Source organism: Suricata suricatta, chromosome 12, assembly GCF_006229205.1.
Source record: "Suricata suricatta isolate VVHF042 chromosome 12, meerkat_22Aug2017_6uvM2_HiC, whole genome shotgun sequence".
Taxonomy (NCBI): domain Eukaryota; kingdom Metazoa; phylum Chordata; class Mammalia; order Carnivora; family Herpestidae; genus Suricata; species Suricata suricatta.
Genome location: NC_043711.1, coordinates 36,651,527 through 36,678,356, shown reverse-complemented (window position 1 = coordinate 36,678,356; position 26,830 = coordinate 36,651,527). Strand labels below are relative to the sequence as shown.

Below are 26,830 nucleotides of genomic sequence, written 5' to 3'. Positions count from 1 at the left end.
TCACTGGGTTATTTGTTTTGTGGGTGTGAAGGTTGGTGAGTTCCTTGCAGATTTTAGATACTAGCCCTTTATCTGATATGTCATTTGCAACTATCTTTTCCCATTCTGTCGGTTGCCTATTAGTTTTCTTGATTGTTTCCTTTGCAGTGCAGGAGCTTTTTATCTTGATGAAGTCCCAAGAGTTCAGTTTTGCTTTCATTTCCCTTGCCTTTGGGGATGTGTCGAGTAGGAGATTGCTGTGGTGGGGGTCTAGGAGGTTTTTTCCTACTTTCTCCTCGAGGGTTTTGATGGTTTCCTGTCTCACATTCAGGTCCCTCAGCCACTTTGAGTTAATTTTTGTGTATGGTGTAAGAAAGTGGTCTAGTTTCATTCTTCTGCATGTTGCTGTCCAGTTCTCCCAGCACTACCTGCTAAAGAGGCAGGTGGTAATAAATTGTATCATTTATATCTTGAATGTATCATAGATAAGCTGCTATATAATGATTGCCACTTCAGATAGCTGTGAAATTAGGTGATTAACTAGTTGTTACTTAACCTTCTAATTTCTGTATAAGTCTAATTACATGAAATAGAAGTTGTGGTTCTGATTTTTTACTTTGCTTATCCATTTGGAGTGTCATTGTAACTACTGTATTGTAAATGATGGAAAATAATTGCATATGTTAAAAAATAGTGTTATATTCCAAAATAAAAAAAATAAAGTTGGGTTGCAAGCATAAAAAAATAAATTAAAAAAGCACTACCAGTTTCCCTTTATCCTTCAGTTTCAGGACTTTCTCTTTCCCTTCCCCATGTACCTTGATGGGAGCACAGTATATATACTTTTATATCACCTGCATCCTTCCTATGTTTTCACATTCATCATCCAGATCAAATGCCCACTTCACTGAGAAGCCTGAAAAGAAAATTCCAATTTTCTTTAGTTCAATACACCCTCATCCAAGACAGAGTTAATTAGCCCTTGTCAAGTATCTTTAAGCACTTAACACAACACTCTAATCAGTTTCCCAACTATAAAACCTATTTATTAACAAAATCAGCTATACTTGACTCATTTCTTTGTCCCTGGTGAAAATTGGGAAAGTACTTGGCACATTTTTTTCTCAAAGATTTCTAGGATGCTGCTTTTCTGTTTTCTTGAACTGGATTCCCATTTATTGTCTGCAAATACGGTAGACTGCTCCGAGCAGCTCTGATGCCCCATCATGCACTGAATGGTCTCTGTCATTAGATTTTGGTGAAAATTCCAATTTACTTTGGGGATTCCTCTCAAGGTGAGTCTGACCTGAGATCTCCTGCCTTATCTTGATCATGCTACAGAGGGGGGAAAAAAAAGGAGATGCCAAGCTCTTGCTGATGCTACATGGCAACCCTCTCTAAATGTTGTCAAATAATCCAAATATACAATGAATGAGAAGGGAATCAAGCAGCTTGCAAACTCCCAAGCCTGTTTTCGCATGATTAGCATGTTTTAAAGTAACTGGTATTAAGAGGTGCTAAATAATACTTTGTTAGATGGACAGATGGATACATGGACAGAAATTCTGACTTTGGATCTTTGGTGACCAGATTAGAATTACTGGTGATTTGGAATTCTGACATATTTAGCTGACTATTTTCATCCCTGCCAAGCTCTTCGGGTTGAGATATCTAGCTAATTGAAAGACAAATACTTCAACAATTCTCCTGATAAGTTGTTGCCACACAGCTGGTGGTAGGGAAGAAAAGATAGAGAAAAGTCTCAGATTTTCTTAGATCAAAGTTCAACTTGTATGACTGTGAATATCTCATTTTTCGATACTCACATTCTCCATTCTTGGGTTTTGCATCATTTTAGGGGGTGTAATTTGCTACTCTTAGATGATACTCAATTTAAAAAGATTTAGGAAAAATCATTGGAAACTTATTTAATAAAATATAGGAAGTTTACTAGTTTTGAAATCCTGAGTGAAAACTAACAACTGAAAATACCATCAGCTCATCTGCCATTAAGTGGTGAGCAAAGGCCATTTACTGATGAAACGAACAGGCAGGAAACAGGCAAGTGACCACAGAACCAATTACTAAAAGTATTACCTTTTGTTTTAGTAACTGTAAACTATGATATGAAGAATCTCCCATTTGAAGTATTTTTATGTAAACAACAACTGTGAATTATGACTGGCAGGGAAGCAATGACCAGGGAAAAGGAGAGACACAGACAAGGCTTAGAATGGGTTCCTAGAAAAGTCAGTTTGAACCAAGTTCCATCAGACAATAAACCGATATTCCAGTTTGGTGAGCTTTACAAAGGACAAAGGTAGAAGGCAGGGCCAAAATTTAAGAAATAACCAAACGTATTGTCCAAAGTAAATTCTTGTAGCAAGGGATCCACTAAAAAGCATGGAGAGGGCTATGCAATAGAATAAATTTAGAAAACAGTGCAAAAAATGTCACAGAGTTGCAAGATACTTACTCCTGCCCCTGACCTCTTTCTGTTGACTTGCTAAAGGCTTTAATATAATTTTGAACGTTGTTCTTAAAGACAGGCATTTATAATGCCTTAAACAGAGCCCAATGCATAATATGTGCTCAATAAATGAACAATCACTTTTGAAAAGAAATTCCAAATGAATAAAAAATGAATTTTTACCTAACAACACAGAAGTCCATTTCCTCTTTTAGAAATGCAAGATCTGGGGGAGCCTGTGTGGCTCAGTAGGTTAAGCATCTGACTCCTGGTTTCGGCTCAGGTCGTGATCTCATGGTTTTGGGACTGAAGCACATGTTGGGTTCCATGCTGACAGTGTGGAGCCTGCTTGGGATTTTCTCTCTCCCTCTCTTTCAATAAATAACTTAAAAAATGAAATATCTGACTAAATTAAGGTAACATCCTACAAACGATTATGGTGTTCAGATGGGCCATGTGTTTTCTTTCTTTCTTTTTCTTTTTAACATTTATTTATTACTGAAAGACAGAGAGAGACAGAACATGAGCATGGGAGGGGCAGAGAGAGGGAGAGACACAGAATCCGAAGCATGCTCCAGGCTCTGAGCTGTCAGCAAAGAGGCCAACACAGGGCTTGAACTCCTAAACCTCAGGATCATAACCTGAGCTGAAGTCTGACACTTAACCAACTGACCCACCCAGGCGCCCTGGCGCATGTGTTTTCTAATGGATCAGGGTCCATGCTATTCCTTAACATCTTACACATGACCCACTTTGCTCATTTGTGTTATATGCCCAGCCCCTAAAGGAGAATTCCCTCTTGGAGAACCACAAAGTACATCACTATATTAACAGCACTGTAAGTCCCCAGGACTTCCATGTGCACATACGAAAAAGTGTCTCAGGTATTTATGCGGGAATAAAGTTGCTGAGTCTATCATCTTTTCTAGGTATTTCCAAATGGATCTCTCATGCAATTTTATCAATTTTCATTCCTACCAGTGTAGGTAAAGAATCCCCACTTCCTTCCACCCTCACCAGTACATGGCATCAGTGCAAATACACTTTTTATTTTATAATGGGTGGGCATGAAATACTATCTTATTATTATTTTAATTTGCATTTTTCCAATTGATGAGATTGAGCCCTTGTGATGTATTTTTTATCCACAAATCACCTTTATACATCCTCAATTCATTTTTTGAAAATTAGATTGTTTTATTACTAATTTGTAGAAGTGAAAAATTTTGTGTAACAGTTCTTTGTCAGTTAAATATATTGTAAATAGTATCTCCTAGTTAATAGCTTTATAATTTAACTTTAGAAATTGCATTGGTTTTCAGATACCATTTATTCCAGCATTGTTTGCTATTGAAAATAATTATAAAGTAACTAGAGTCCACCAAATAAAAAAAGAATTACAAAAATATTTGCTATATTTATAGAAAGAAGTTATATGGGGCACCTGAGTGGCTCAGTCAGTTAAGTGTCCATCTCCAACTCAGGTCATGATCTCGCAGTTCATGGGTTTGAGTCCCACATCAGGTTCTGAGCTGACAACTCAGAGCCTGAAGCCTGCTTCGGATTTTGTGTGTGTGTCTCTCTCTCTCTACCCCTGCCCCACTCACACTCTATCTCTGCTCTCTCAAAACAAAACAAAACAAAACAAAACAAAAAAACATTATAAAAAGAAGCTATATAGTAACTACGATTACCAAATCAACATAAATTAATATTAAAATCACAATGTTATATTAAAACAAGTTATAAATGGATATGCATGAAATGGTATCATTTTTGTATAATTTGAAAAACAGAGAAAACTATCTCTAGTTTTTGGGCAGCTACACCTACGGCAGCAGCATGAACCTCATTGGGACAGAGACATAACAACATCAGACTGATAGCGTTGGTGGGAGGCAAGGAGGGAAGCCTGGCAGTGGGGATGGGGAAGTAGGGGGGACTCTGTGTTTTATTTCCTATGGGTAGATGGAGAGGCACCCAAAGCAGAGATGGTAATACATTAACGTGGTATTTTCAAGGCTGTGATATATTATTGTCTAGAGTTTGTGTGGCTGTGTGAATCACTTCATACACACTGAAAGGTATACATACCTACACACCCATTTAAATTTTTTAAAAGAGCTCACAGAAACATAGCATATTATTAATGAACTATACAATTCCTTTTTATTTTAAAAATAAATATGCAAAAAGAAAAGAACCCGATTTAATCTTATTCATTCAGAACTTATATTTATTTATGTTTCCCATAATTCAATGTTTCTTATAATATCCGCAAGATTCTTTTTTTGTCCATTTTTTCTTTTTTTCCTCACTTCCTATAGTTGGGGTTATAAGTGTTCCATGGAACACACCTAAGAAATGAAATATTTTGTTAGACAAACAGACTTGGGAGAAGAAATTCAAGGGAAAAAAAGTTCACTGAAGTTAATGTCAAGTTGGGTTTGATTTTGACAATACACCAAGAGTTAGCTGGAATGTCTAATATTTTTAAGTAGCAAAGAATTTGATTTCAAAAGCCTGTGTCCACAACACTGCCTCACTGTAAACATCAACCCTTTGAGATGGCTTACTTTGAAAACTACTGATGTAGGTAACTTTTAAAAATTTGATAGGAACCATGCCGTACATCCCTAATGTTCCTTAAAACTTGTAACTTTACAAGAAAAAAGAATTCTATTTTAAAATTACTAAAGTTTATTTCCTTAGAAAGTATTTCACTGCACAACTATTTTAAGCTAAGCAATTATCTTCTCTAGGCCATAAACTGCATTGCTATTCTAAATAAATAGAGTTATCAGATACCACAGGCACTTATTTTATTTACTCATAATGCTAGAACATTTTAAAAATAAACATTATAATACATTGAACACTGCTCTGAATGGTATGTAAATCGCCATTCTAGGACATGCCCAACTCCATCACCATTTTGCTGCAATGTTCCTCAGCTATTCTGCAAAGAACACATGAACTGAGGCTAATCATTTGTATAAAACTTTGTAATTTAAAAGTATCTTTATGGGGGTACCTGGGTGGCTCATCAGACTTGGCTCAGGTCATGATCTCATGGTTCGTGTGTTCGAGCCCCACATCAGGCTCTGTACTCACAGTTCAGAGCCTGGAGCCTGCTTTGGATTCTGTGTATGTCTCTCTCTCTGCCCCTCACCTGCTCATGCTGTATGTCCCTCTCTCCCTCTCTCTCTCTCTCACACAGAAAATAAACATTTTAAAAAATTATGTAAACACAAAAATAAATAAAATACTTTCATGCATTATGTTACCACATGAGAAACTGGAGTATTTTACACACTGATGCCATTAACAGACCACAAGGTGACAGTTATCCTAGCTATTTTACAAAGGCTCAGAGAAGTTCAGTGTCACTGGACTGGTCTAAGTCACACCTCAAGTAAGTGATAGAGCTGAATCAGAACCTAGGGCAGCTGAGTCCAAATGAAGCACAGTCTTCCAACTATGGTATGGAGAGCAAACTCTAGATTCAAACATCAGCCTCATTTTGGAATGCTGGTCCCTCTGAGCCTCACCTCTCTTATGTAAGGTGGCCATCATGCATGCACTCACCTCAAGACTTGCAAATACAAGAAGATAGTCTATGCCAGGCTTCAGTGAATTTCCACTATTATTATTATTTCAAAACTTTTACTGCATCGTGATGATAGTTCAGTGCAAACCAATACTCAGCTGTGCAATGTAAGGATTATATATTCTAACTTATTTATTCTTTTGCTGAACACTCTTCTGGGGAAACTCATATTTTAAAATAACCTGTTTGACGAATTTCAAATGTGTTTTGCTTTCTTCACTAGACAGTTATGCTTCTAGGAAAAACAGTCACACAGTAATCACACAATAGAGGTAGTCTCGGATATTTAGATCTTTTTAAGCCTCAGAGTTTTTTCTTTGATTTCCCCCACTTTGTCCTGAGGATAAGTAGTATATTGGCATGTGATGAGGTAGTTTGTGATTATATCTTCAAGTATCTGCTCCAACTTTTCTAGCTATGACCCTATAAAAAGGCTTCAGAGTAAAGAAAACATTTTTAGAAAGCTTTTCTCTTTATACTCAAACTGAGCATGTCAATGAAGACAGCAACGGCTGTAATAACACTGGTAATGTTCTTGGAAGACTGGCGCATTGCCGATACCGTGCATTTATCTAGGAGGATGTATCGTGACCTGTCTCATGAGCAGATTTTCCAGAAGACCTTCTATTTCATATAATTCTATTTTTCCTCAAATTCTGTTACTAAATGCAACATGATTTCATAGAGAAAGGAGTCTGAGTCCTCAGATCAGAGTTTGTCAGAATGAGAATCTAAAGTTTTAGTCCAGAAAATCTGTCTTTTTGTGTAGTGTAAACATGCATGTATCCGTAATATACTGGCTGCATTGTGTACTCAAAGTTCAGATACAAACTCTTTCAATGTGTTATTGTGGCTTCTCCATTCTTCTAAATGCCTATATGGACCCCTACTTAAGAGTTTTGGAAGATTCTTGTTACTTGTTTGTATTAAATGAACAATACTATTTAGAGTAATAAAACATAGGTAAAATAAGCTATCAGTAAATGTTCCCTGACAGTTACTTTGTGTCCAACAGAAGATGATGTAAAGCTACTGAGATTTAATGAATAAAGAACGTGTCACATCATAGCAATCATATTATTTGGTATTGAGAAGTAAAGTATAAAGCAGAGTCATACTTTGGGATCTTGAGAACCTGAGAACATAAATGGGTCTGATGTGCTCATCAGCTCTTCAGTACCTAGTCCCATGTCTGGCATATGGTAGGCAACTGATGTGTATCACCTGAATGAATGAGTGAATGAATGAATAGAGTGGGTCCCAGAATTACTGTGCCAGATAGCAAAGTAATTTATTCTACATTTAAGGGAAACACATGTAGAGCATGCATGTTGAAATTTAAGTTAGCCTTAAATTTTGATTAAAAGAGTTCTACAAATTACCGCTTACAATTTACTGGTGATACCTCTGTAAAAATCAGTCAACAGTAATTTGATTGTGTGAATCCAAACTGAACAAGGCACTCTGGTTGACCTAATCTGTAGTCAACCAAAACTAATCCCAGTGACCCAGGACAGACCTTTCCCAAGCAAAGACCTTTTTTTTTTTTTTTTTTTTTTTTTTTTTTTACGAGACAGTCTGGGAGAAGATCACATAACAAAATATACTGCAACATGAGTAGGCTCTTTAAGTTTAAGGTTGGCTAATTAGAAAGCATGGCTCTACTATTCATTTACTAACCATTATAAACAATCAAGTGGGAGGTTGGAGACATCTCAGAATAGAGAACACAGATGGGTTGAGATACTACAGATTTTAGTAGACAAAACCTTACAAACAGTCATAGGAATCCAAAGTGATTTGTGTGTTCTTCAACAGTGCATTGTTCCATCTTGACTTTGCACTCAGGTCATTCCAGATCTAATTCTGTTTCTAACTTTGCAAATAAGGTCATTACTACAACTGACCCTTTCACATTTTTTTTCAGGCCCTGCTGCAAAAAAGAAGTATGTCAGTTATAATAACCTGGTTATCTAACCTTCTTCATTCCATGGAACCATGGAAGAGGAAGACCCTCAGTTATTTCGTCACCCAACCTGGCATAGGACTCTTTTGGTCCTGCCCGCTGTCCATTACTGGAGGAGCATCCCTGGCCAGGAGACCAACGTTAGAGGATCCAAGTGTCCTACACAGCTGCTTTATGAAATATTCTTACTTTAACTTGGCTTAATAAGTCACTGGCATCAGCACTGCCAACTCGGCTGCAATTTTGGACCTTCCCTACCACAGGGAGTGTTGAGACTCAAGTCCCATCCAGGCTCTTTAGGATGAACCACCGAGAGCCACAGTGAACGTTTTGGGGCTGACCTGTCTTTCTATGTATGTACTTCCAGACTGCAAGGTTTTGAAATTTTCTGTACAGTTTGTGAGGACTTTTGCACTTTGCCATCTGATGTTGTACCTTGGTTTACTGTTTGTTTTCGAATGCCTTGTTTCCATAGAGCCCTATTCTCTCAGACGGCAGAATATTTGGAAAAATTTTACAACAATTCAAATTTGAAAAAGATCTTGGCAGACTAAAAAAAAAAAAAGAAATTAAAACCACATATGTAATAACTGTATAATTATGATTATAGTACCACTGCAAATCATGTTATTTTCTTTAACACAAAAAAAGATATTTAAAGACCAAAAACTGTGCTGAGAAAGTATGCCCCGCCTATCTTTTGCATAAGGATAGGTCACCTGAAAGGAAGGTATTGGCTGAACTGAATAGAGGTCTTGATCTTTGGAATGCATGCCAGTAATGTATTTTATAGTATATGTTAATAATTTATGTTCAATATTTGTATTTGTGTTCTCTTTTGTTATTTTAATTAAGGTATATGGATATTTTGCAATAATTTTAATAATGATTAAGCTATTTGAAGAAAAGAATACGGATTTTTCATGTCTTGAGGTTTTGTTCATGCCCCCCTATGACTGACCAGTGTGATAAGGACTTTAAAAAAAAAGCATGTATGTTTTTTACTGTTTGTAATAAGTACTTTCGTTAATCTTGCTGCTTACGTGCCAATTTAGTGGAAAATACCCTTGCTGAAAAACTACCCCTTTCCATTCTCTTTCAATTCTGTGATATTGTCCAAGAATGTACCAATAAAATTCTTTGGTTAACTTTTTTATTTCCTGAAACAGATATTTTTAGTTGTTTATCCCCTTTTAGTTATATATAGCTTATTTCATAAAATCTTAAGTTAGGAAACATTGTGAACCAAACTTGTGAAAGAAATAAGCTTTGCTCACAGGTAAAGTCCTATCTGAAATGCAGAGATAAATCCAGAGGTGCTAAATGCTCTCATAAAAAATGGAGGGAGCACAAAGCCCGTGCATTTTGTTTCCTTATAAGTGAAGTTGAGACCTGAGAACCTTCAGACATTGACTCAGCCAGTTCCCCAAAATAGCCAAAGTGTTAGAGGGAAGAAAAATAAGGAAATAATAGCTTCAATAAACATTCTGGGGGCAACTGAGTGAAAAATAATGAATGTCTCTGTGAAACTTAACCAAAGGACCTAAGTAAAGATTTTTATAATAATGCTTTAGTCTGTACTTGTAAACAAATATGGTGGCCATGTTGACAGCAAGGTTAAGACTTGGAGTTCCCCAAAGTTCAATGGAAGAAATACCCTCATGGGTCAACTCACAATATCTTGGGTATCAGGATCACCAAACAGTGTTGATTTACAGAGTGACACTGGTCCTTAGCACTCAGGGCAGGGCCCCAATATCCATTTAAATGGATTTAAATGGCCCATTGTGGATCTACTTGTGACTAATTTTCTATGGTCACTAAACTCCATTAACCTCTTACCCACACAATGGGTACACAAGGAGTAGAAATCTTATTTCAGTATCACACTGAGAAAAATTAAAATATCTACCACCTTTTTTCCCAGCCCCTAAACACCCTTCAAGCAATAGACCAATGAGAGAAAAAAGCTAATCACAGCAGATAGGAGTTTTGGATTATCTACATTTTCAAATTGTAGAGCCAAACAACCCAGAGTGAGAGCTGGCTCCCCTCCAGCTAGGTATCCCAGGGGAAGTTATGGAAACATTCTGAATCCTTCATTTCCTGCAGCAGAAACAAGTTAATACTACAACATATTTCATAGACTTAGGAGGATTAAGAGAAAAAAAATCCACACAAAGGGCTTAGAACACTGATTGGCACTCAGCTCACTTGTTGCATGTGTTAGCTAGCATCGGCACCACCATGGCTGTTACATTTTGTCTTAAAAATAAAATTAAGGTCACAGTGCTTTCTCATTCCAGACATGCAAGCGCAATCTCTAAAACAGCACATGGGAAGTCAGAGTGACTTCTGGCCATGTAGGAGAAATAATTTCTTTCCCCCAAGAATTACAAGAGCCTTTCCCTATGATTCCAATGTATAAGCAAGAGTGCAGGGAAAATAACAAAAGCAATTTCACTTAGGATTGGAAAGAGCTCCTCCCAAGGACCTTTGCTCTGGCCCTGGATCCCCAGCATAGAATTGAAATAATAGGGATGGAGACAATGACAAGGATAAAAGTTAAAGCTTCTATAACACTGTAGTGCTACTTCCTATAGTACTATAAGGAATTGTTATTTACATGCATTATGTAGGTATATAGACACTATATATTGTAAACTTTCTATGCATTATATGCCTTATGCATGTCATATGCATTACAATGCATACTTTAATTTATAATCCTCACCAGGCAGTTCTAATCATCTTTCACAAACTCCATTCCCAACCCAGTAGCTGAGTTGAAATGTGTCTGTAGCCCTAAGACAGATGTAATAGAAAGCGTTCCAATAGCATGGTGGCAGAATGAATGCTCACTCCCCTCTAGGGCTTCTTGCTCTTCCCCAAATATACCAAGCACAGCTCATGCCTATTTTCTTGCCTAGCACTATCTCCCCCTGCACAGCCATTTGACTCCACTTTCTCATGTATTTTGGGTTTCTTCTTAAACATTATCATATGTCTTTTCGGGAGCTGATCTAAGGGAGCAGTGTCCCCCACCCCCACCAGCCCCCATCACAATGAATCCACTGACCTGCTTTATTCATTTTTGCAACATTCACATGATTTTTAGATTTACTTCTTTGTCTTTGCTGGTCCTAATAAGGCTTTTGGAGGGGATTGTGGGGTTCGTAGTTTCCAGAGACATGGCCAAGAAAAAATTCTTAAATATATCTTTAGTACAAAAAGGTGATTTTATTGAAGCACAGGAACAGGACCCGTGGGCAGTTAGAGATGCCCAGGGACCAAGAGGAGACACTGGTTATATTTTATGGAATTGGGGGAGGTAAAGTCCAAGGGAAGTTGCCAGAGAGATTTTCATATGCTAAAGAAGACTCCCAGGATAGTGAAAGCCTAGCTATTGTCATGCTAAGGTTGTTTTCCCTCTAGCAAAGCATCAAGCAATAAGGCAGTTGGGAGTTCCTGGAGAAATGTTTTCTCTGCCAGCCTTAAGTATCTGTCAAAGGGCTGCAGGTTATAAGGAAATTAAGTCTTGCCATTTCCTTCTGCCTTTGCTTCCCAAATCACTGTGGAGGAGTGATGGAGAGGGGTCCCACAGGAATATGATCTCTATCAGTTAAGCATTTGTTTTTCCTCTTTCCTTTGTTCTTGGGCAGGAATATCATTCATATAAATATAAATATATATATATATATATGTATATATATATATATATATATATATATACATATCCCTCCTGGGGTGGGGGGAGGTGTTTGTGGCCTGTCAGCTTGCCTTAAGCTTCCTCATCAGGTCCCTTTCTGTAGAGAGAAAAAGGAGAAAAGACCAATTTTCTGGTTTGTTCCCTGTGGTATCCCAGCACAGCAAACAGGCCTTGGCCAGGAGCATGCACACCAGTAATATTTGTAAAGCAATCAGTGAAAGGAAGCATGAATGGATGAAGGTAAAGAGCAGGAGAACCAGGAAGGCTGGAGGAGCCCTGCTTGTGGCGGCAGCAGCCTCCTTGGCCGGGGGTACTGGAGCAGGGTCTTTCAGGACAGGTAAGAACCAGGCGATCCACAGGAAGAAACATGCGCTCAGCCTCAGTGGTAAAGGACAGAACTGCTACTCTGGCATGGTCCTTCCTTGCATCAGAATGTGAACCAGACTTCTTAGAAGGTAAAGTGAGGACTTGATACAGATAGCTGGATATTCTCTATCAGAAACCCTTTTATCGGGGCACCTGGGTTGTTTGAGTGTCAGTCTCTTGATTTCAGCTCGGGTCATGATCTTGTTGGTTTGTGGGTTTGAGAGTACCACATTGGGCTCTGTGCTGACAGTGCAGAGCCTGCTTGGGATTCTCTCCCTCCTTCTCTTCCTCTCTCTCTCTCTCTCTCTCTCTCTCTCTCTCTCAAAGTAAGTAAGCCTTAAAATAATATTTCTATTTTAAAGAAAACCCACCTCTTTCATCGCAAGACAAGGGAAGAAGGGAGGCACAAGGGCGATGAGATAACAGGTACTCAGTTTGGAATCACAGCTCCTAGATGCGAGCACTTATGGGCTCCCCAGGCTCAGGCAACCCACACACCTGTGGGTTCTTCACATCTTCATCCTTGTCATATCAACAGAACACGGATTCAAGTCTTTTCATCTGTCAGACCACGCTACGTGAACCTGTTCCAAATGTTAACTTCACAATCAAAACGTGTTAGCCAATAACCTACAACAGCTGGGAGTGGCTGGGCCGGGGTCCAAGTGGAGAAGAAACACCACTCGTTTGCTGTCAGCATCACGCCTAAGGTATCCAGCAGCAACTTGGCCACTACTTCACACAAACAAAAGCAAGTAGGCTCCAATAGACTGAAATCCCTCAATCCCTCCTCCAGCTGGTGCTGCTATATTATCTCATTTGACATTTTTCTTTTTTTTAAAAAGTATGTTTATTTCGAGAGCGATGGAGATAGAGTAGGGAAAGGGCAGGGAGAATCCTGACATGTTTCTTCTATAAATAATCTTCTTGTCAAATTTACTTTATCATGCCCTCAAATGAATGTCTGTTTAGATCCTGATACTCATATCTGTTTTCTACCTTTCCAACCGCCATGGTAGTGATAAATCTGCTTACTAACTCTCAGCCAGGGTAGTGATAATATTCTGCAAGAGACTAGAGCAGGGCATTGGAGGCTTCTACTAGAGACTGTGATGAGGCTGACCTTGGTGCTTTTATCACCATTAGGTGGGTAGAGATAGGTATAGTCATTAGAAATTCCCAAAACTGCAGGAACAATCATCCTGTGTTGTTTTCTCTTGTCCAATAATAAAAAAAACAAACAGAACAAATATTTGTCATGCCTTGTGAGAATCAACACACCTATATCCACTTTGTTTCTCTGACTCTCTGTCACAAAACCTAAGAGACCAACAATCCTATCCCTTCATGAACCATGAATGGCATATAGGGCTGTCTTTTTCCCCCAAAGTATTGAAAATAAGAACATCAGCTTGATTATCTTCCCTGCAATCCTGCCATTGACTCAAATCAAGTTTCTATGTTATTCCTAAGGTCTTTCCTGTTTCAAGTTCCAGCTGTGTTGCACCACCTCAGTCTCTGGGCACACTCCAAATCCCCAGAACTCCTGGAGGCAGGAGAGGATGGGGCATTCCATGGAATCTATAGTGCAACACAGTATCTTCACACCCTCAAACTCATCACCATGGCTTAGAGTCACACAGCGGTTACCAACTCTGATTTTAACCTAAAGGATTTATTTTCTTTGGCTAATGAATAACCCAAGCATTGTCAGAAGAGGTAGGGGCAGGGGCACCTGTGTGGGTCTGTTGGTTAAGAGTCTGACTTCAGCTCAGGCCATGATCTCACAGTTTGTGGGTCCAAGTCCCAGGTCGGGCTCTGTGCTGACAGCTCAGAACCTGGAGCCTTCTTCAGATTCTGTGTCTCTTTCTCTCTCCATTCCTCCCCCACTTGTGCACTGTCTCACTCTCTCTCTCAAAAATAAATAAATGTTAAAAAATAAAATAAAATAAATAAAGAGGCATGGTCAATTCAAGCACCTAAGACTTACAAAGTACCTGTTTCATCCACATGGCCTTTCTGTCATCTGCCTTTCTTTGACCCCAAGCCCCCACTATGCTTCATGTCCCATGTGCCACATGGTTTATCCTGGCTTTTCTTGACTCACACTTTTCTTGTTTAAAAAGAATTTCTTAAATCAAAGTTAAGGCAAGGTACAAATTCTAATTTCTAATTCCTTTAACTTTTGTCTTAGACAAATGCTCCCAAACTTTAATGTGTTTTTGAATCAACTGAGGATCTTATTAAAAATATAGATTCTGATTCAACAGGAAGGGCCTAGAGTTCTGCATTTCTAATAAGCTCCTTGGGGATATGATGGTACTGCTGGTACATGAATTGGAGTTTGGTTCTCGACCCTGATTGTATATTCAGTTCACTAAGGGCATTTGAAATATACCCGTGGCCAGAACCCCACCCCCCTCCATAGAGAGTCCATTTTATTTGGTCTGGGGTAAAGTTTGGGCATTTTCTTTCCTTCGCTTGCTTCCCATGTGTAGGATGGAAGATTAATGTTCTTAATGGGTCTTGGGATTTAGTGAGCATTAGGATTTCCTGGAGGTAATCTGAAGGACATAATGCTGAGCCACCCCCATCCCCCACCCAGAGCTTTAGCTCAGTTGGTCCAGGGTGGGAAGTCATCATTTGGAGTTCTAACACTTCCCCAGGTGATGCTGAAGCTCCTGGTGCAGGGGCCATATTTTGAGAACCACTGGTCAGGTCTAAGCAACCAAACTACTCTTCCTGCGTTCTGGCTTTGCACACAACAAAAGGTTAAAACAAGCAAAAGATACTTTTTCAGCTCTCATTTCCCCCACCCCCACTCAGTCTGGACTCTAGGCTTCAAACACTACCCTTGTAGGTCTCCATCACTGTTTTGCAGTGGTCTACATTTACCCACCTTTCAGCTTTTGCATACGCTGATTGAAGCCCAAGTCACCTAAAATTTGCTATATATCTACATTGTCTCTCTAAGTCATTTTTCTCTCTTTCCTGGGTTCATGACCAGAGATTCAGAATTCTAAGTATATTCTTCTCTTAGGTTTGCCATCTTTCTATTTCTGATTTTGGATTCCTTACTACATTTTGACATTTTGGAATTGGTCTCTCCAAAGCCTCATCTGTCCACTTGGCTATGAGCAGGCTGGCTTAGGTGCTCAGATGACATTGGTGCTTTCCCCTAAGTGTCTTCTTTACCACGTCTTCCTTGCCGATCTGAATTTGGTTCGGAAGAGCATTCTTTTCTCTTCACTGGCCCTTGAGTGTTGTAACAGGCAGTGGCAGAGCACTCAATCAACAAATAATTTGAGCACCTGCTGTATACTAGGCACTGTCTGAATTCTTAGGGACACAGCAGTAAGAAGCCAAATCTCATGCCTTCAAGAAGCTTGCATTCTAGATAAGGTGTCAAGCATTTCACAGATACCACAATTTCATCCAAAAGTGACCTCTTCAGGATGTTCAACCAGATTCACTGTTGAACACTCCAACCCAAATCTAAACTTCTCACACTGCTTTTTTTTTCTTTTCCATCACTGCCCTCCCCCCAGCTTCTACTTAGAAAACTTGGAAATGCTGACTATTTTGCTTGCTGTTACTTTATGTTTTATTGTCTGGGGGGCTCCAAGCAGGCAGATCCCCAGCTGTGTACACACCTGGTTCCATATTTGAGAAATTGCATTTGCCTCTCAATGGCAGGGACCCATTCACTACAATAAAGGGAAATCCTAGGGAGAAATTATTCTAACTTTGAGTCAGGCAGCCAGCTAGCAGCATCCGTTGTTAGAGTAACTGGCTTTTTTTTTTTTTTTTTAACCTCCTCCTTTGAACAAATGGCTCTCCAGCCAGTTCTGCATCTGGCCACTGAACTGGACAATGACAAAGTCTATCATGGTGACTGTCATCCTCCTAGTGAACATTTACTACCAGAGAAGTTGTGGCAGGCAAATCACACTGGTGTTTGAGCCAAGGGGGCAGGACTATCCTTAGCTACTACCCAGACATTGTGTGTGTAGAGCCAGCACAGAGGGAGGTTCAGCAGGCACTCTGTACATGTTCAGCATTGTGTTAAGCAATTCATAGTCACCTCATTCAATCTTAAAAACAGCTGTATGCGGGAGGGGTTGGTATTATCCTCATGTTTATGTGTAGTAAAAGGCAAGAAAGAGTAGCAATACAATATCCTTAGAGTCATACAATTGGTGAATGGCAAAACTGGGATTTGAACCTAGATCTCATTGACACTGGACCCAATACTATTAACCACTAAATTATTATACCCAAAACATGTTTTCCTTCACCCCAAAATAACAATTATAATCACCATAAGCAAAATAAATCTCCAACCTGAATGCAATAAGATTTTTACAGGATAAGTGTATGTATGAACAATACATAGTAATTATAATAAGATAGACAATTAAACAGTATTTTAAAGTGATGCAGAAGAATGTTGTAGAAAAATGCTGTTACAGTTGTTTTCAAGATGATTCCAACTACATAAATACACATACACATGCCAAGATAAAGCTTGAAGGAAAAATACAAAATGAGCCATGTAATTACAAATAATTATTTTTTACTCTTAATTTCTTCCTTTACTTTTTTTTTTCTTTGCAATGAGCACATACTATATTTACAGTCAGGGAGAAAAGATAGTGGGAAAATTATCCTACGGATTTCTGCTAAGTTGGCTAAGTAGTACAGCATGATGTTGGCTCCCTATTTGAAATCATCTCTGGGAATACACTGTAACAGCAATTCTGGACCCTGAATTATATTAGAATCTTCTTGGGGGCTTTTGAAAATTACTGACCCACTGGCTCCAACCCAGACTAATTACAACAGAAATTTTGGAGGGAAACCTAGATACTGATTTACTTTTAAATCCCCCCACAGTGTGGTTTTGAAAGAAATGCAGATGCCAGGGAGTAGAACTTGCATGGACACCAGGAATAGAAACAATGGGCCACCCCACCTACCACAGCCCTTTCCTCCCACCCGTCCCCAGCATGTGCTCCCTCAGAGCCATGCCCAACAGAGCAGAATGAGCACCTGGAAATGGAGTGATGCACATGAATCTTTATGATGCACATGAAAAAAGTAGTGTGTCTATGAAAAAAATGGAACACTTGCTCTAATTATACGTAATATAATCAATCCAGATGGATTAAGGATATAAATGTCAGAAGAAAAGTATTTTGACTTTGGGTTTAATGAATGATTTCTTAAGAACAAGGAGCTAACCACAGAAAAAACAATTAATAATTTTGATTATATTAAGACTGCTGTTCATCGAAAATTTCTATAAAGAAAGTGGAGGTAAAACTATAATCTGTAAGAAGACATTTACAATAATACACCAACAAAGGATTAATATTAGAAACAGATATTGGGAATAAATGTACATATGCACATGGAATATATATATGTATATATATACATATATATATCAGGAATATATATATGAAATACACATAATAAAATGTCACATATATCCTCTAAGATAAAGACAAACTACTCAATATTGAAAAGAACAGACATTTTACAGAAGAGAGAATCCTGTGACTGATAAGCATATGAAGAAATGCTCAATTTCATTAGTAATCACGGAAAAGCAAATGGAGGTCACAATGAGCGAGCATTTTGCACTTCACCCCATTCAACTGGCAATGTTGGAAAAATTTAAGAGATCTCACAGACTGCTGGTCTGGTACAAGCACCTGGACAATTTCCATTCCATAAATTTGAATATCTGTGTTCCTTATGACCCATCAGCTCTACTGCTCCATTCTGACTCAAAATCATTATTTTTTACGGGTGGCCCAAGAGACATGTAGAGGGTATTTATAGTAGCTCTGTTCACAATTACCAAGAGGTGGAAATACCATAGTATCCATTGGGAGAAAAATGGACAAATAAACCACAGTACAATCATCCAGTGGAATATTATGCAGCAGCAAAATCCGTGAAATCACTGTTATCTCTTAACATATTATATTAATATATAAATTAATTATAATATATTATTAATGTCCTTAACAACATAATATTGAGTGAAAAAAGTTCCAGAAGACAATTTACAAAATTCAGGACCATGGTTACCCCTAGGGGAAAACAGGGGAATGAGATAAGGAAGAAGGCCATAGGGAGAAATGGATTATTGATAATGGTGAGTTCTTATCTTAGGTTAGATATAGGTTAGCAAGTGCCTATTACATTTTATTATTTACACATGAAGAAGGGTGGGCATGAACAAATAATGATGGTGCCTTGTGCATCGGGGATGACAGCTACCTCAACTGCCTTTGTGGCTACACACGAAATAGGCACACGATAATCTCAACTAAGACCCCAATCTTCCTACAAATGACCTGATCATTGTGTTGCTCACATGATGAGCCACATTCTTCTAAGTGACTCCAGATTAGCAAAGTTCCATCATATAATCATTAATCATTTAATCAGCTCTGCAATTCTGCTAGCTGGGTGGCTCTACTCCTGCTTCAGGAAGACAAAACTAAGGTGTAATAGAGCTAATTAAGTCAACGGCACCAGTCCAATTTCCATTCTCATGATCAAGAAAAGCCACAGCTTTTCTTCATCAAAGAGGCAACATTTTGCTTTTTTTTTTAATTTTTGTTTTTTATTTACTTTTGATAGAGAGAGACAGCGCGAGCAGGGGAGGGTCAGAGAGAGAGGGAGACACAGAATCTGAAGCAGGCTCCAGGCTCTGAGCTAGCTGTCAGCACAGAGCCCAACGTGGGGTTCAAAAATCATGACCTGAGCCGAAGCCGGTCGCTTAACCTACTGAGCCATCCAGGCGCCCCATTTTTACTCCTTTTTAAGACTCAGACAGACCTTGGTTTCATTAGCCTAATGTTCTGGTATGCCCCACTTAGAAACATCAGTCCTGTGCTTCTATCTGGTGAATGACAAAAAAGTTAAGATCAGCCATCTTGGCTGCTGGGGAGGAGCACCTCACATCCACAACAAGAACCAATTATAGAGAAATCAAAGACCTAGGACCCACCCATGTTTCTGCAATTTTCTCAATTGACAGTGACAAAATTTACCAATTATCCCTGTATTCCCTGTGATTTTAGCTCAGGAAGTCCAGCCTCCTGGGAAACCCCCCAACCTCAGACAAATTGAGATTTCTGGTCCCACTCACCCCACTCACCGAATCATTTCTTTGTGGTATCATTGGCTTTCTGCTCATTCTCTCTTGAATGGAAGAGATTTAGTATATAGGTCAAAATAAGGTTTGAGGGTTTTCTATCTGGACCAGTCCATGTTGATCTTTCCAAAGGGAACCTGGCAGAGCTGTGCATGAATCTTTCTCAAAGATTCATTACTACTTCCCATATTCCCACTCTCATCTGTATCCCCTCCATCTGAAGACTCTTGCTACACGTTAAGAATGACTTGTATGCCCCACTGGGGTGTACACACACTTATTTTGAACAAAAGATTCCAGGCCAAGCTCCTGACACTGGAAGAAAAGGAATATAAATATTACTGAATCCTAGAATTACACACAATTCAGTTCTCATTCTCTTTGGAGAGAGACTCAAAAGTGAAAAATAAAGGATAGGTAAGAAAAACTCCTAAGTTGTCACGTCAGAAGAGTGCCACATCTATCCTCAGCTCCTTAGCAGTGTAACGGGAGCAGTTTAAATATTAATTTGCTCATCTGTTACTTTACATTTTATGTAGACAACCAGATCAATTGCACTAATGAAGGTAATTTACATCCCAAAAGACCTGACTGTAGAGGTGAACTTGGTCTACAACGTACCCACCAGCCCCAGTAAGATTGTACTTTTTTTTCTTCACATTGTGGTGACAAAGTGTGACTTTTGATGGTGTTTTTAGAAAAAAGTAAAATTGCATGTGGTGTATCTCAAAGAAGATGAACTATAAAATAGTACAAGTGGGGCAGCTGGGTGGCTCAGTTGGTTAAGCGTCTGACTTCAGCTCAGGTCATGATTTCGCAGTTCCTGAGTTTGAGCTCCGCATCGGGCTCTGTGCTAACAGCTTGGAGCCTGGAGCCTGCTTCGGATTTTGTGTGTGTGTGTGTGTGTGTGTGTGTGTGTGTGTGTGTGTGTGTGTGAGTCACTGACTCAAAAATAATAAACATTAAAAAAAAAGTACAATACAAGCTTTCAATCACCACCACCACCTAACACTGTGCAGTTGATCTCTCAAAAATACTGGTTCTCAAACTTTAATGAGCAACAAAAACCCCATAGAAGGATGGTTTAAAGGGATGTTGGTGGTCAGTTCTAGCATCTCTCATTTAAAAGTACTGTAATGGAGCCCAAGAATCTGTATTTCCAGCCAGTTCCCACTGGTAAGCCATTCAGGACAGACCATACTTTAAGAAGAGTGCCCCTGATGGCCCCTGAACCAAAGGTGGGATAAGAATATGGGGAAGCAATGTTCTTTGCCAAGCTCAGCAGTCTCACGTCCAAGCCTGTACATCTGGAGAGGAACTAGCACACAATATTTTCTCAATTCCTTAATACTTATTAACAGAGAATTTTACCAAATTATCACAAGTTGCATGTAAATGATTTTACCAAATTATCACAAGTTGCACGTAAATGATTTTCAGATACCAAATGGTAATAAAGTTACCTGAGGAAGCAAATACAACAAAATGACAACTGCCGAATTTATGGCACGTGTGGGAGCTCACTATGTAATCCTTCCACACATGTGTGCATCAAAACTTTATAATGAATTTAACAAAATTCAGTTTCTAATTTTCAGGCATATTTGAGATTATATGGAAATTCCTTGGGGTACCTAGGAGTTAAGGCTCAGTTAAGCATTCAACTTTGGTTCAGGTCATGATCTTACAGGTTCGTGAGTTCAAGCCCCACATCAGGCTCTGTGCTGACAGTTCAGGGGCTGGAGCCTGCTTCGGATTCTGTGTTTCCCTCTTTCTCTGTCCCCCAAGCCCCTCCCCTCCACTCATGCTCTGTCTCTCCTTCTCTCAAAAATAAATAAACATTTTTAAATGATTAAACAAACTCCTTTAAAATGTGTTTTCATGTTTTATTTATTTTTGAGAGAGAGAGAGAGTTTGCAAGCAGGGTAGGGGCAGAAGGAAGGGAACAGAGGTTATGAAATGGGCTCTGCTCTGACAGCAATGAGCCTGACATAGGGCTTGAACTTGCAAACTTTGAGATCATGACCTGAGCCAAAGTCCAATGCACAACTGACTGAGCCACCCAGGTGCCCCTAATATTATCCTTTTAAAAGTATTTTTGAGAGAGAGAGAGACAAAGAGACAGAGAGAAAGGGGGGGAGGGAAGGAGAGAGAGAATCGCAATGGTGGAGCTTGATTCCACAACCCATGAGATCATGAACTGAGCAAAAATCAAGAGTCTGAGTCTGAGCCACCAGGTACCCTGGGAACTCCTTAATTTTAAATGCATTGTAATATTCACCAGTGCTTTTAAGGGATTACATAAGGTAAATATGACTGGCCTGACACACAGAAAGGTTTTAAATTTTTTAATAAAAATTTTAATTTGGGTATTGGTTTCTCAGTGGGCTCAAGTGCATGTCAGTGTGGAGGTAGCATGTGTTAGGGAGAAGTGGGCTGTGTCATTGAAGGATAGCCACATAGGAATTTGGGGAAAAATTTTAAATTCAACAAACAGAAAACATATAGGGGAACCTGGGTGGCTCAGTCGGTTAAGCATTCAACTCTGGATTTCAGCTCAGGTCATGATTTGAAGGTTCATGGGTTTGGGCCCCGCATCTGGCTGTGATGTCAGCAAGGAGACTACTTAGGATTCTCTCCCTCTCCTCTCTCTCTGCCCCTTCCCTGTTCTCACACACACTTTCTGACTCTGAAAATAAATAAATTAATTAAAAAAAAAAAAAGGAAAGAAAACAGGGGTACCTGGGTAGTTCAGTTGGTTAAGTGTCCAGCTTCGGCTCAGGATCTCACGGTTTGTGGGTTTGAGCCCCATGTTGGGCTCTGTGCTGACAGCTAGCTCAGAGCGTGGAGCCTGCTTCGGATTCTGTCTCTGTCTCTGTCTCTGTCTTTCTCTCTCTCTCTCTCTCTCTCTCTCTCTCTCTCATTTTCCCCTGCTCGCACTGTCTCTGTCTCTCAAAGATAAATTAAAAATCCTCAAAAAAGTGAAAACAGAGGAATTTATTTTTCTTAAGGCAAACTGTCTGTAAGCAGACAGTTGAGGCCTGTTGTAGCTGATCGAGGATAATATCTAAGAACCCGAGTTGTTTGTCTTCTGCACTGCCCCTCATCCTTGATGTAATGGCTTCCATCCTCATAAAGACAAAATGGCTGCTGAATATCCAATCATTACATTCAGACTTTAAGCGGTAAAAATAAAAAAGCTATAAACCTCTGTCTGAGGCATTGTCTCTTTATACAGGAATAGAAGCCCTTCTCCAAGAATTCTAATATTTTTTGGTCAGAGATTATCACTTGATCCCCTCTGAAAAGCAGCCCCTTCAACATACAAAGGAGAGAATAGGACTAGTTTACCGAGAAGGTATCCTGGTTGAGAAAACAGTATTTCTCCAACTAATGTTTCAGATGTCATAATAAATTCTTTGTAACTTCTTTGTAACTAGCAACTTCTTTGTAAATACTGACAAAAGTTTAGGACACAAAATGACTACTACCAATAAGACAAACCTAGGCAACCTCCCAATAACATTAAACTCTGGAAAACCTGTCCCAAATGTGCACAGCGAGGGTCAGGAGAGGCTCATGTACCCGTGCTGGGGAAAATCACCTGGTTGAGTACTCCACAAAGCACAGGGACTGGGCAGGCTGTACTCTGAAAAGCAGTCTCTGGAAGCCCGTTTAAATGTGCACCATCCTGACGGTTACTTAACTAAAACTCACCACAGCAAACATCAAGGCTGGCAAGGGCCACTTCGATCCATTTACATAGATCATTAGGCTGTTGCAGAAGCCTGTTTGCTCTCCGGGTAGCTGCAACTGTCCCCACATTCACTGCCATTCTGGATTGTATTTTAAGGCAAATTATCTATTCAGCCTCTGTCGCTAGCACATGAGGAATCACAATGAGACACTCCATTTCAGGCTGCAATTTCTGTGCCAAACTGACTTGGAACGGAACCAAACATGTATCTAATTCTGCCCCTCCCTGCTTTGTTCCATTCTCATCTGCCTTATACCACAACTAAAAGTAAGTGTAATTCCAGATTGTGAAGATAAGTTTCCATCCACAATGAAGGCAGAACTAATCAGAGATGCAATAAAAAAAAAAAAAAGCCTTTTCAGTATACCTTCCAGCAGCCTTTGCTGATATCACCTACTGATTGACAAGATTTTCAAATTTCTTTTACTGATTTGTATTCTCTATTCCTTTTTATTAATCACCACATCAGCCTTTGTGCCAGCCCTTCAAAATCAAAACAGCAGCCATGAAATCATTTCCACAGTTTAACACATGATGCATATCTTTATCTATGGTCAAATTCAATGCCCTACCGTTTATCCATCCACCCATTCCCTCCAAGCTCCGTGTTTTGTTCTGGAAAGCCTAAGCCCTCAGATTAAGTACAGAGAGCCTTGTACTGTATAATGAGGATAAAGAAAATTGGAGACATTATCACAGTTCTGTTAACGCACTATGTGTGCTGGATATTGTGGACAACCACTGTGCATGCTTCTAAACAGAGGAGTGGAAAAGCAGAAAGATACACTTCCCGCATGCCTTTGCAACTAAGATTCTGGATGCAAATTTGTTTTCATGATTTAAACGCACATACATGAGGTCTAGACAAGAAAATGCAATGGATAATAAAAAAGACCTTATTCTTCAGAAAAACGCAAGAAAAAAGACAGGAAAAAAAGACCAGGACAAATAGAAAAAAAATCCATGTAAGATGGTTGTTTTAAACCTAAATAGAGTTGGCAATTTTGTTAAATGTAAACAAGCCAGTGCAAATTAAAACACACTGTCAGATTTCTTTTTAGATTTTTTTTTCTAACTAAAGGGCTTACAAGAGACTTTCTTTAAACACCAGGCACAGAAAAGTTGCAAGTAAAATGTGTAGCAGGCTGGATGGTGGCCCCAAAGAGAGCAAGTCCTAATTTCTAGACTCTGTAAATGTTACCTTATTTGGAAATAAAGAGCCCTTGCAATATGAGTAAATTAAAGATTCTGAGATAAGGCGATTATCCTGGATTATCTTGGTGGGCATTAAATGCTATCACACACATCCTTATAAAAGGAGGGCTAGTGGACATGTGATTCAGAGTGGGAGAAATCCATATGATCCAGGAGACACAGGGGTGATGCCACAGGAGTGATGCCACAAGCCAAGGAATGCTGGCAACCACCAGAAGCTACAAGAGCCAAGCAAGGGGCGCTCCCCTGCAGCCCTACAGACACCATGATTTCAGCCTGGCGATTTCAGACTTCTGGGCTCGAGAACTATGAGACCATGAACTCTGATGTTGTAAGCCCTGCAGTTGTGGTACTTTGTTACAGCTGCTCTAGCAGATGAATACACTTGATGTGTCTTGTAAAACCCCCCAAAGGAAAGCTGGTGTACCTCTAGAAATATCTCTAGATTGCTTCTTGCCTTAGAGAGGGATATGTCATAGATGCAAAAGGAAAAAAAATTAAAGGAAAATGAAACTATCTTTCTGCTCCGTTTACTTAGAAAGCAAGGTTACAGAATCACAAAGTTTTCTATGGTATCTACCATGGGTCTTTCTCCAAGACACGCATGAATACCTTCTTAGCAATACAGTGTCTTAATCTGGACAGGATACTTTAATAAAATACTGCTGACTGGGTAGCTTATTAACAACATAAATTTATTTCCCATTCTCATCATTCTGTTGGGAAGTCCAAGATCAAGGCCCTGGCAGTGCATCGTGGTAAGGATCACTTTTTGGTTCATAGACAGCTGTCTTTTTGCTTTGCTCTCAAGCAGTACAAGGGACAAGGGAGATCCCTAGGGTCTCTCTTAAAAAAGCAATAATGCCATTCATGAGGGTTCCATCCTCATCTCCTAATCACTTCCCAAAGGCCCCACCTCTAAATACCAACACATTCGGGGTTAGGATTTAACATATAATTTGAAGGCAACACAAACATTTGGTCTACAGGAGCAAGACTCTTATTTCCGTGAGGTGTCTTATTTCACCCTATATTGTATTCCCAGCACTATATAGGCCTGTGGGAAGGCTCAACACATACTTGTTAAATGAAAAACTGAAATGAACATAAGAGTGACTCCTGCCTAGTGGCTTTAGGGTCCACACCAAACAATTACTGGCCATTCACAACTTAAGTGCTAATTAGAGAATGATGGTCTATCAGATCTAATGGTCATTTGAGAGACCACCCAGCTCCTACCCTACAGTGGAAGCTTGGAGTACCACCACCAGATTCCAGATAGACAGTCACCAGCAGGAGTACAAGTCTTACCACCCTGGCAGGAGGGGTTAGTCCTGCCTGAGTAGCGCATTTCATTCTCATAGTGATTCAACTTGCAAAGGAAGGGGATCAAACAATGGATTAGCTAAACAACTAACACCAGAGACTCTGATGGGGGGGGGGGGTAATAGTGTTGAGGCAAATCTCCAGGTTATAGACTTAGTATTTGTATTTCCTGAAAATTCATTTTCTGAAACCTAATCCTCAATGTGATGGTATTAGGAGGCGAAAACTTTAGGATGGGGTTACATCCTGAGGTTGGATCCTTCATGAATGAGAATTGGGTCTTTATAAAAGAAACACCATGGCGTTCCCTCACTCTGTCATCATGTAGAAACACAAGAAAATGGCTAAGAACCACAAAGTGGGAGCTCACCAGACACTCAATCAGCCAGCATCTTTAATTGTGAAAATGTTTATTGTTCATAGGCTACCTGTCTATGGTATCCTTGTTATAGAAGCCCAGACGAAGACATTTACTAAATCCCTTACCTGAGGAAGATGTGACCCTGTGGGTAGGAGTTCGTGGGAGCCACAACAAGAAAAGATGAAGATTAATAATTTTACATGGGGAGAGAGAGGTGAGAGAAAGGGAGAATAGGGAAGAAAAGAAGGGAAAAAATGTTAACCAACTGGATGGAATACTGGATTCTGAGTTGTGAAACTTAGAAATAGTTAAAAATAGGAATATCTAATACTGAACTTTAACTATTTTTAAATGCTGTAGTTTGAGTCTCTTCATCTTTCCAAGTCTTCGGTAAAGTCTTTATGAACACAAAAGCTTTGTAAGTGAACTGTTTGCGACCATACAAAAGGAGTCGTATAAATTTGGGGATAACATTAGGTTTTCACAGGCAGAGGAACAGGTTTCTAATAACCTGAATTGGCAGGAAAGTCTTTGTTGATATATGGGTCACATTTAAAATGTGTCTTCCTAACTAAACTCCACCTTGCTATATAATCTACTATTGGTCCTAATTTTTCCCTCTAGTCCCACAAGGAGCCAAATTCTACTCTCTGACTTGTGGTCACCCAACAGACAATCTCTTCTCCAGGCCAAGCTGCCCTCTCTCAGAAGACTCCATTTTTTCTCTGCCACTCAACATGCTCCCCAGTAAACATGTTCCAGTTTTTCAATGTTTTTTTTTTTTAATCTTAAGGCATATCAAAGAGAACTGAACAAAATACTAGAAATACTAGAAATCACTCCTCAGTTCTGTGAGCACCAAGGATATATCAGATGATATTTATGCTGCCTTCA

At 39.3% G+C, this 26,830-nt stretch overlaps 1 protein-coding gene and 1 long non-coding RNA gene across 3 annotated transcripts in view; one reads left to right on the top strand and one right to left on the bottom strand.

Annotated features, from left to right (window-relative positions):
* The window catches only part of GRM7 (glutamate metabotropic receptor 7), an 850,676-nt gene extending 841,495 nt beyond the window's left edge, over positions 1 to 9,181 (top strand). Inside the window, exon 10 of one of the 2 annotated variants that reach the window (XM_029917442.1) lies at positions 7,987 to 9,181. In XM_029917442.1, the coding sequence (XP_029773302.1) occupies positions 7,987 to 8,036 (50 nt within the window). In that variant the 3' untranslated portion in view covers positions 8,037 to 9,181. The remainder of the gene's footprint in view (positions 1 to 7,986) is intronic. The other variant, XM_029917441.1, reaches the window with a different exon arrangement.
* The window catches only part of LOC115274058, a 308,694-nt gene that overhangs the window by 95,565 nt on the left and 186,299 nt on the right, over positions 1 to 26,830 (bottom strand). The gene's annotated exons all lie outside the window — the stretch shown is intronic.